Here is a 10072-nt window from a genome sequence, read left to right as displayed (position 1 = left end):
TCCTGAAACCACACTCACAGAACGGAGATTAACAGTCCAAGTGTCTCAGACCGAGAGATGACTAGAGTGGAGGGGGGAAGGCCTTGGGAGAGGGACCACCTGGAGAGAGATAACCCAGAGCAAAAGAGATCCAGAACCAAAAGGGCCGATCTTCTGGAGGGTCCTCCTCTATATGCTGGGCATGACATGTATGTTATGGAATAGATTATTGGCCACTCTGGGTCTCAGTCCTGAACCTAAGATCAAATCCTGGGCTAGTAACTGGGAATGTACTCCCTCCCAGCTTCTCTCGTCTGCAGACCACATAAACATCACTTTTTATCAGCTTTATTCTGAGCACAAATCCAAAACACAACCTCTGGCTAGCTATTATGAAGAAAGTTAACTCTGTCTCAGCTTAACCCAGGACAGGTAGCTAATGTGAAAAGGAGAAAAAAGTACTTGCCAGTGTTTATAGTGTCAGATATTTGTAAGAATTTAGGGTACTTCAAATAAGCAACATACAGTGTTAGTTCTCAGAGTGAAAAAAAATAACCAAAAAAACAAACAACAAAACACTCAACCACCACAAAACCAAACCAAATGACACAGTGATAGTTTAATCACACGTGCTGGTATAGAGTAATGAATAGAGTGACAATAATGTAGTCACCGATCACTCCAGATCCAAGCTTTATTCTGTAATTGTTAAATATGTTGCCTATGTACTTTGTAAGCATGCTGAAAATCACTTTGGCTGATAAAAGTGCCATCCACTCAGTGGTGAACACGGCTCTGCAGAGTGACTGCATACAGAAATCAGAAAAGGTGATAATGAAGTTCCCCTTGTTTTGTTAGAGATTTCAGGTGACCATTGGCTGCTTTTTTCAGTCCCTTACTACACCAAGCAGGAATTAGGGAGATAATGAGGAAGATATTTCAGATTTCTGTGGTGATAATCAAACCCTAATTCTACTCACAGAGGCAGTTTGCTGCTTGTGACAAACACAAAAATCTGTCCTACCCTTTCCTGAATGTGTTTAAAGTAAAAAAATGGAGAATGATGTCAGGAGACATAAAGAAGGGTCTGTCACTCAGACCTGCAGGAAGAAGAAACAGAGCACAGGATGAGAAAAGGGTGTAAAACTGTGGGAATAAGGAAAAAAGGTGAAAATGCAGTTGCATTTTGTCCCACTGCAAATTATTTTTGTAGTGTTAATGCACTATGAGTCTTAAATTCATTAATTGAATTCTAAAGACTGCCATCTTCAGTGACTTTGAAGCAGCAATGAAGGAAGTGATCTTCCTAGGTATTCTCATAAAATACTTTTTTCTGCAAGCTCTTCCCATCCCACCGTTATGGCAATGGGTTTTTCATCAGTACTATGCTGGTTTTTTAGGTCTAAGCAAATTAAAACCTTCCATTAAACATACCTTGTTATATGTAGGTGAACCCTCTTATAAAGTTTGTGCTCTTGTAATAGATGTGATGTGTCAGGTAGCATCTCAGAACAAGACAATTTAACAACCTAACTGTTCTTTCTGGAAAATATTTTGAGATGAAGCTGTTGATAGGTTATTCACAGGTGGCATAACTGGCAGTCTCGCAACACATTCTTTCTCAGTGAGAGCCCTGATTCTGGCAAGAGAAATTGGGATTTGTAGTTGTTGTGTCAAGTCTACACACACACACACACTCCCCCCCAAAAAAAATAAATTGAAAAAGACAGCCCAAAAGAAGGGAAAAAATTCCAGTGGATTTTTGCTGGTTTGTCATGTCAGGTGTCAGCAACTGTGCCTTGAGGACTTACTCCTTGACAATGGAGATTTCACTGCACTCTTAGGTACAGTGCTGGACAGTTTTGCTCAAGGGGTGTGGGACTCGGGGTGTGTTCAGGACAGCTTGGCAGCAGTCCAGCTGAAGTTTGGACATTAGAGTCAGTAAGGGAGCAACCAAATGTCCCGTGTCACTCAGCTGCCTGCCATGCTCTGCAGCAGCCAGCCAACTGTTCCTGTCTTCTGGAGGGCCCTGACCTGACCTTCCTTCCCTTCTCTGCATGGGCTGGTCTCTGAGTGCCCCAAGTTTAAGAGAAGCATTATGTATCCTCACTCATGCCAGAAATCGTCATTGCAGGAGTTGTAAATGCTCATTTGATTGGTAAAGAAGGGTACCTAAGTTTATGCTTTGAGGGGCATGCTATAGATAAATTAATATCGTCTTCTTCACGTGATTAAAAAGATTGTAAAAGGAGCTGACTGCACAATCTGAATGTCCACAGTGAAAACACACCTTTAATTCTGTTTTATTGAAAAACTTAAATCACCCCCTATCTTTTTTTTTTTTTTCCCCTCAGAGCATACTCATTTCATGTAAGTGCAGATGGTCAGATGCAGCCAGTTCCTTTCCCTCCTGATGCCCTCATCGGTCCAGGAATCCCTCGCCATGCCCGTCAGATCAACACTCTGAACCACGGGGAAGTTGTGTGTGCAGTTACCATTAGCAATCCCGCGAGACACGTGTACACAGGTGGAAAGGGGTGCGTCAAGGTCTGGGACATCAGCCATCCTGGCAACAAGAGCCCTGTTTCTCAGCTGGACTGCCTGGTAAGTGAAGAGTGACACGTAAACAGTGGAAGAAGATAGCAGGTTGTGTTAAGATTGAGATGATACCATTAAGGTGAAGAAAACAGTGCGTATTTGACCGCTGTCATTGGTATCAAAGCTTGATATTTCGTTTGTAATTTTGTTGTTTCATTTAGAACTGAGTTTGAAGTACATTCCTTGCTGTACTTGTGGTTTTTTCCCCCCCGAATGGATCAAAACATCTTTAATATCCTAAAATTGTATCAGTAGAGGGAAAGACCAAAGACAGCACAGAAAGCATTGTTTATAAACTTTGACATTTGTTGGCAGTCTTAAAACTTGATGTCCCATCATGCTAAAGATTGCTGTCCTACAGCTGCATTCTTTGAGTATGTTTGAAGAATGTGTCATGTATTTTGTGTCTGTGTATGTGTGTGAATGCATTTCCCTGTCTTAATGTGACAATTAAAAATATCCCTGAGCATTACTCACAAATTATTTGAATGTGCTAACAAGGTGAACCATTGTTAGCAGCTTTTCTCGTCTCATTTACCAGTTCTTGTAAGATGTTGCTTCTGGTTACAGAGGCAGAAAAATGAGAACTGTGCAGCGCATGTAGATATATAATGAATTGCTACAGAAGTTGCTATACACATTAAGAAAGTTGCCCAAATATTTTCCTCTGACGTCTCCTAGGTAGTGGCAGCAAGTCTCACTGGAACAGAGGCAAGGGGGTGTGCAGGGAATTTGGTACTCCCCCGTGTTGAGAGGTTAATGTGCTGAAATAAAAAGGGTATGAAAAAGTAACTTTCTGCACAAGCTGTGTCGAATACAGCTATCTTGAGTTGTTTTGGGGTGGGTTCAGGTCTTTACATTTTGATGCTAATTAAGATTAAATATCTCTCACTACTGAATTTTGTAGATCAAGTTTAAGTACTTCCCTAATGTCATGTAATTTTCTGGCATTAATACACTTTATCATTGTCATAAGTATAAATGCCTCATTAAAACCAGGAGGGAATACAATACTTTTATGGATTTCTGCTCTCGTGTTAATGCTGTTTTCCTTTCCTCATGAGTAATCTCTTGATGGCTTCTGTCTCCACAGAACAGAGATAACTACATCCGTTCCTGCAGATTGCTCCCCGACGGCCGCACCCTTATTGTTGGCGGGGAAGCCAGCACGTTATCCATTTGGGACCTGGCAGCTCCAACTCCTCGCATCAAAGCAGAGCTGACATCTTCTGCTCCAGCTTGTTATGCCCTCGCTATCAGCCCTGATTCCAAGGTCTGCTTCTCTTGCTGTAGCGATGGCAACATTGCAGTGTGGGATCTGCATAACCAGACTTTAGTAAGGTAGGTCAACAGAACTGGATCATCAGGTTGTGAAGAATTAATTAGACACGGCCTTACGTTCTCATCTGCATACATATGCTGTGTTTCTCCATGGTGTCTGCATAGCTGCTTCCTGTATTTCATTGCTAGGCAATAGCCATGGTGATACCTTGACAAAAGTCTATATAATTGCTTATAGGTTTTGAGAGTTTCATCATTCCAGGCCTGTTGAGTGGCTCATAACTACAGTTTCCAAAGATGAGCTGGTGTTAACACTGCTGTAGGTTCTTTGAGCAGATGTTTTTCTGTATTTCTGTGCAATACACTGGGCTCACACTCGAGTCTCTTTAATCAGTGCTCCAGCAAATGTATACTGGGTAAAGATGTGTGTAAATGACTGTGTTGCAAACTTAGAGTTTTAGAAGTATGGGTAACTGCTCAACACTAATGTACACTAAGCTAGGAGCCAGTCATGCAGAGCTTCTCTGTGCACTGGCAGGCTTTTACTCCCTGATGTTCCCACTTAGACTGAAATTTTTTTTCCAGTTTCGTTGATGACCTGCAGATTCTTAAACTGAGTGAATCTTGATGATCATGCTACATTCCTTTGCGGGGAGTGGGGTATTTTCAGTCGAATAGTGGGTATCATACAGTCAGCAGCAAAGATCCCTAGAGTATCTGACTTGTAAAGTGCGCTTTTTGAAACCAGATTAGGGCTTGGCTGTCTGGCCTGGTTGCTTCATCAATTCATCACAGAACTCACATGGTCATCCCAGAGTTTGCATTAATCTCAGATTGCTATTGGAATCTACAGTTCTGTTGTCTTTAATGACGGTGTGACAGGGATGAAAGAAAATGGAGGAATTTTGTATACACGCACATTCTTTCCAGTGTGAGGACATGCATATCTTCTTTCAATATTTTCAGGCAATTTCAGGGCCACACAGATGGAGCGAGCTGTATTGACATTTCTAATGATGGCACCAAACTATGGACGGGAGGCTTGGACAATACAGTCAGATCCTGGGATCTCAGAGAAGGGAGACAGCTACAGCAGCATGACTTCACATCACAGGTTCAATCTCAGAAGCTTTGGCATGTTAAGAAAAATCTGTCATGGTTTCCAAAGCAAGCACTTTTGCTTTTTGTGTTTTGTTTTGTTTTGTTTTGTTTTAAAGCAAAAAAAAAAAACCAACAAAACAGACTCAAAGAGAACTCTGAAGAATTTTTCACTTAATCTCGGACTTTTTTTTTTTTTTTTTAATGTGGCAGCTAAACATCTTCCTGGATTATGATTATTTGACAGATTAGTACTTCTCCCGTGAGAGTACCGGAGAATCCTTTTTATAAAAGAATTGCCAGATTAAAGTCTTCCTGTGTGCAATCTCTTCCCATTTCTGAAAATTCTTGTTCAAAAATACTTTACAAAAAATATTTTTAAATGCTGTCAGATAAGCTAGGACATTAACTTTTATAGCTTGATTTAGTGCTTTACTATTACACTTTTAATTGGGCTTTGTTTACATGAACTAATTTATCTTGATTACTATAGTAATTGGTTTACCACGTTTTTAAAACTGTAGTAGACCAAAATGTGTTTTTTGCATAGTGTTAACAGTGTAGCAAGAGTTGGTTTTGAATAACTCAGGCTCATTCCTTTACTGATTGAAGCATGTGCTGTGCTAATTCCAGATCTTCTCACTGGGCTACTGTCCAACTGGTGAGTGGTTGGCAGTAGGAATGGAGAACAGTAATGTCGAGGTGCTGCATGTTACTAAGCCAGACAAGTATCAGCTGCATCTTCATGAGAGCTGTGTGTTGTCACTCAAATTTGCTCACTGTGGTAAGCAAATCTTTCTATGCCAATGTTTTGCCTTCTGAGAACTTTGTTCAAGGTTACCTTTAAATAAAAGTAGGGGTATAGTTAAAAATCAAATATTAAATTGAAGTATTAAAATGATTTTTAAAATTCTATGTAACTGCTTTTTTATGTGAACTGCTTATGTTGTGATTGAATATCATAGTGCAGCCAGATGAAAATGTGACTGTTCTTTGGATATATTTTCCATTAATGTGTGAATGGTTTGGTTTTATGATTAACCTGTTTCTTGGGGTGCATTCCTTGAAAATAAAATGCAACAATAATGTTTAAACAATCTGTTGCAGGCAAATGGTTTGTCAGCACTGGAAAAGATAATCTTCTTAATGCCTGGAGAACACCTTATGGAGCCAGTATATTCCAGGTAATAATCTTCTAAAAACTGTTTTCCACATACATTACAGTGCAGTAGAGCTGCACGTCTCAGGGTCTGTCATTAGCTTAAAGAGTTATAAAATTTAAATTCTTGGCTAATTACTATGCCCCTTTAAGACTTTTTTCTGTAACTAAAGAGAGATACACTTTTGTCCTTTCTAGTATTTGAGTAATTTAGCTCTTACAATAAAGTAGCCCTTTAATCAGAAATTGTTTTCAATACCCTTCTTTCTCACCTTCTTGTATGAGTTGCTATAATACAGTACCCAAGTCACATCATTAGGTAAGCATTCACTGAAGTTCAGAAATGTAGCTAAAACAGTGAAAGTCACGTTCAGCATATGTATTTTTCTTGGATGAGATGTGTGAAGTCCGCGGATCGGACAGGCAGACTCCTGACCTGAAGACTGTATCCTTATGGAGGAACCCCACGGAGTGTAACTGGAAGTTGTTACCTTTCTATGGTCTTTAATCCCTCTGTGCCCAGTTTTAATGGCACTTCAGTGCCATTAAGGAAAAGCAGGATTTTTGGCATGCCCCTCTCTTCTTTCACCTGCAGGTACCTCTAGGCTGGGAATTTTTTTAATTAGGTTAGCTGGTGTTCTGGTTTAAATGGTCAAGTCTCACCTGTACTGATAGCTGGCTTTGGGGACAGCGCAGTTTGCCTTGACATGTGAAAGCTGAGGTCTGAGTTTTCTTAGTGGAGGGTGTTCAGCTCTGGAACCACATCCTGCAGAAAGCCCAAATCATCCTAACAAGATCACATCTCCCTTAAAAGTGATCTTAAAAGCCCATTGCAGCTTTCTTAATCAGGGGTAGAGAAAGAAACTTCCTGTGCAGTGCAGCAGAGGTTTCTTGGAAAAAACTTAACCATGTTTGGGAATTGTTTAGCTCTTGCAGTGACAGGCAGAAAACAATGTAGAAATGTTATGTAAAGAAAACATGCACTAAACCAGCAAGTAAAATGCGACAATACCTACACATCATCTCATAAAAGACAGAAAAGCTGGGAGAGACAGAGCTACTGCATCCTGGTATGTCCTGTCTCTGATTCACCTGCTGTACACTGTTGCGCATTCTATTCCACCACAGTATATTTTCATATTTGCATCCTCCCTGATAATGTAAATTCCTTTGTGCAAGGCTTTTGTCTTCTGTGTTGGGGAAGGAACGAGAGGATATACAGTTACTTCTGTGGAATATCTTTGTTTCATACCTGTGGGTGGGTAGGGCTTTGTAGTGCTTCTCCATATGGATTTCTGGTTTACAACAGAAGAGGGAGGGAAGAAGGAGAAGGAGATGGCTTTTCATTCATTCAAAAGCTAACGCATAAAATATAAATGAGTGCTCACTGCTTATAAAGTGTATAGAAAGGACTGCTTTTTTTTTGTTTGATTGATAGATTATCTGTAGGTCCATAACTTTCACTTCTCTTTCCACCACTGGGTTTTGTTGCTATAGAGCTTTAGGTGGAATAAGGTTGGAGAAACAGTCTTGTAACAAAAGCTGACACTACTGTACTGATGTTTAAATGAGCTTTTGGTGTATTCCCTCTCTGTAAACTCTTGCAATTAATCTTCAGGCCCTTCTGAATTGAAGGACTAGAAAGACGTAATTTTCATTTTTCCTTTTTTTTGTTTTTGTTTTGTTTTCCTTTCTTGTAGTCCAAAGAATCCTCATCTGTACTTAGCTGTGATATCTCTGTGGATGACAAATACATTGTCACTGGCTCTGGGGACAAGAAAGCTACAGTCTACGAAGTTATTTATTAGAGACAAATCTGAAAGTGGACAGAACTCCTTCTCCTAGCACTTTGCTGTATATTCCTTTTTTTTTTCTTTCTAAACGGAGAACTTACATGCTCATGACAGTTGTGGAATTTATTTTTACCTTCTTAACTTGCTATTGATTTGTCAATGCTTATTAAGAACTTGTGGTACCAAATTGTCAGATATCTGCTTGTAAGAAGATGGAATAAGCATACTTAACAGTGAACTTAACTCTTTAATTATGTATTATAGCTGTAATGTATTTATTTTGTTTAAAGAAGGCTTTCTAACAATGAACTGCCTAAATAAAGCTGACTGGCCCGGCTTTAGTTTGAAAGCTGCATTGTATACTTTGTGTTTTTGCAGGTGGATAAATTGGGGATCTTGGAGAAGGATGTTCAGGAGACAGTTAAAGTTACGCTAAATAGACTTGTAGTTTCTATTTAAAAAAATAAACTTTGTTATATTTTTTAGTCCTGTTCTTGGATGAGACCTCTAAGTGTTATTACAGTATAATTATTTGGTGGGAAGATGCTGTATCTTAACTATTTTAGACAGTCTTGGAAACTTAGGAAATTGCAAACTGTAGCCAGTAATCTACATGCCTGTGATGAATGGCAAATTCAGTTCACATCTAAATTAAATTCACTTTAAGTAAGAATGTGCTAATTTATATATTTGCAGTGTTAATATAGCATCTTGTGTACAGATTAGTTCTCAATGCTTTTCTGTTGATAAACATAAAGCATTTTGGTGTCAAGCTAGGTTTTTTTAATATAAACACCTCTCTTTGTTATATTGTAGAGAGTACAATAAGTTGCCTCAAAGAATCACCTTTGTTACTTCTGGAAACTTTTGCAATGTTTCCTTGAAAATGGGGATATGTGTCTTTGGGCAATTTTTCAACTACAAGAGATTATGAAAAATATTTGATATGTTCTTTGGAAACTGCACTGAAATAAGAATGGATGCCTACCAATATACAAACTTCAAAAGCAATGACCTCCAAGGTAGGATTTACAAGAGCACTCATTCCGACATACAAAAAAGGAATGATTTCTCATTGGGATAAGGACTTGCGTTGTTCGCCAGCAGTTCAATCCTAGTCTCGATTGGATGTCCCTAGAATGGACGCAGACTGAGCCATTGTGCCAGAGACAACGTGTTATCTTTTTATGTTGTTGTTGTTGCTGTTAAACTATGATCTGTGACTTTTTTTTTTTGAATGCTTTAAAAAAAATCTTTTAAGTCTGTGAATCTGCTGATGTACAGTGCCTTTGCTGCTATGGATCAAAATCAAAAGACCCGTGTAGATAAATCTTATCGTATAAGTAGAAAATTACTTAATTTCATACTAGAAATGGATTGATGCTGCAAGTTAAAATGGACTGTTCATTGAAGTTCCCAATGTGGTAGCAAAAAATGGTGTCTTAAGTGCTTAGTGTTTGATGTCATTAACAGTTTCGTAATACTCTACATTGTAGAAAGATTTTGATACTAAACTGTGTCATTGTACATATTTCTAATGCATTGTATTGACCACCAGTACTTCTATAATGGTAGATTATTGTTTGTGCATTCAGACTTTTAAGCATTAAACATAAGTAACTTCTAAGATGCATTTTTCTATTCTTTTCCCCCCTCCCTCATTATTTTTGTATGTGATAATCTCAGTTATGTGTGCAGAATGCTGTCTGTAAGGACAACAGGCCTTCAGTCGCACAGCATGCCACTACAGATACTTTGCAGGTTTGTCACTGAGAGACAATATTAAGTTTCACAAAATTTCTCCAAGCTAGCAAAATCAGTGAATTTATAGTTGCACAAGTTACTTAACTGCAGTGATGCTGAACCCTTGGAGGTATCAGCCACAAGACTTTAGCTGTGTCACCTAGAAGTTTACCACCTCCTGTTTATGTAGTTTCCTGTCTGATAAAAAGGTTTACGTTATCTCACACCTTGGAGAGAGTGAAATGGGGACAATTCCTGCAGGAATTCTGAAATATGTGGAGCTCAGCAGGATATGGGGAGTGGTGTTGCACTGCAGTATCACAACTGGGTTTCCCCATTCAGAGCTGAAACCTGTTCACGCCTGTGGAGGGGCTTTTCTTGACTACAGTTGGATTTAGATCAAGAGTTTAACCCAGCTTCC

General features: G+C 39.1%; 1 protein-coding gene across 1 annotated transcript; it reads left to right on the top strand.

Moving 5' to 3' along the window:
• Positions 1–2333: 2333 nt before the first annotated feature.
• Positions 2334–9541, top strand: LOC104468900 (transducin-like enhancer protein 4; the record flags this gene model as incomplete). Its single annotated transcript, XM_010083185.1, has 6 exons — positions 2334–2583; positions 3671–3918; positions 4825–4972; positions 5590–5740; positions 6064–6140; positions 7816–9541. Coding segments are annotated over 6 exons (982 nt in total), but the record flags the coding sequence as incomplete, so codon positions are not given.
• Between the last annotated feature and the right edge of the window lie 531 nt (positions 9542–10072).

Source organism: Pterocles gutturalis, unplaced genomic scaffold (assembly GCF_000699245.1).
Source record: "Pterocles gutturalis isolate BGI_N339 unplaced genomic scaffold, ASM69924v1 scaffold24120, whole genome shotgun sequence".
NCBI lineage: Eukaryota > Metazoa > Chordata > Aves > Pterocliformes > Pteroclidae > Pterocles > Pterocles gutturalis.
Note: the sequence above shows the minus strand (reverse complement) of the source record. Positions and strands in the feature narration are given on the sequence as shown.